The sequence below is a fragment of the Diaphorina citri genome, unplaced genomic scaffold (genome assembly GCF_000475195.1).
Source record: "Diaphorina citri unplaced genomic scaffold, Diaci psyllid genome assembly version 1.1 scaffold34398, whole genome shotgun sequence".
Taxonomy (NCBI): domain Eukaryota; kingdom Metazoa; phylum Arthropoda; class Insecta; order Hemiptera; family Psyllidae; genus Diaphorina; species Diaphorina citri.
The window spans coordinates 1-1,018 of NW_007411730.1; the positions used below are offsets into that span (position 1 = coordinate 1).

The window sequence follows — 1,018 nt, forward strand, 5'->3', positions numbered from 1 at the left end:
GAGAACCATCAACCCAGAGTTTCATGAAAAGTTGACGTTCTACAGCGTTTCAGAGACGGACTTGTCCCTGCAGTCCCTTCACATCTTAGTGCTAGATGATGATAAGTATGGACACGACTTCCTAGGAGAAGCAAGGTTCCCACTGAATAGACTGCGCCCCCATATCTCTCGTGACTTGTGCCTTAACCTTTGTAAACATTATCCTGTGCCTCGTGAGGAAGAGGTGTGGGGAGAGGAAGAATGCTGGCAACACGGCAAGATCTTCCTTACGCTATGCTTCTCAACCAAGAAGCGAGCATTGATTGTGAACCTCATCAAGTGTACTAACTTGATTCCCATGGATAGCAACGGATTCTCCGATCCATTCATCAAACTCTACTTGAAACCCGACCTGCACAAGCGAAAATACAAGACAGGCGTCAAGTGGAAAACGTTGAACCCGATCTTCAACGAAGAGTTTGCCATTGAGACGAAGATTACCGAACTGAGTAAACAGACGCTAGTGATTACAGTGTGGGATAAGGACTATGGGAAGAGCAATGACTACTTGGGCTGTCTGGAACTATGCTGCAATAGCAAGGGAGATAGACTACGCCATTGGGTAGACATGATGAAGTATCCAGATCATAAGCATGAGGGCATTCATAACTTGAGCATCAAACCTCTGTCCAGCTAGGATGTCAACATTACCATTATAATGGTCATGCAATGTTTTTCTGCTGTAGGTAGAGGAACATGGGGCAAAATGGCACCTCTAGTGCTTATGAGGTCCTAACTAAAAAAATAAAATTTTGTAACAAAATAAAGCATAATTTTTTTAGCTACAATATTGATCAGCAGAACGATATATTGGTATGTATCACTGAAAAAAACTAAAAATTTTTTATGAGCGTAGGTCAAAAAAGCCGTTGTTTTCCTCAAGGCTGCGCGCAAAATGTGCCTTATTCACCATTATACCGTGGAAACACCTTGCCGCAGAATGGAACCTGGGGCACCATTCCACTTAAAAGTATATGTA

General features: G+C 42.8%; 1 protein-coding gene across 1 annotated transcript; it reads left to right on the forward strand.

Moving 5' to 3' along the window:
* Nucleotides 1–53: 53 nt before the first annotated feature.
* On the forward strand, nucleotides 54–676 carry LOC103523704 (double C2-like domain-containing protein beta; the record flags this gene model as incomplete). Its single annotated transcript, XM_008488725.3, has 1 exon — nucleotides 54–676. A coding segment is annotated over one exon (623 nt), but the record flags the coding sequence as incomplete, so codon positions are not given.
* Between the last annotated feature and the right edge of the window lie 342 nt (nucleotides 677–1,018).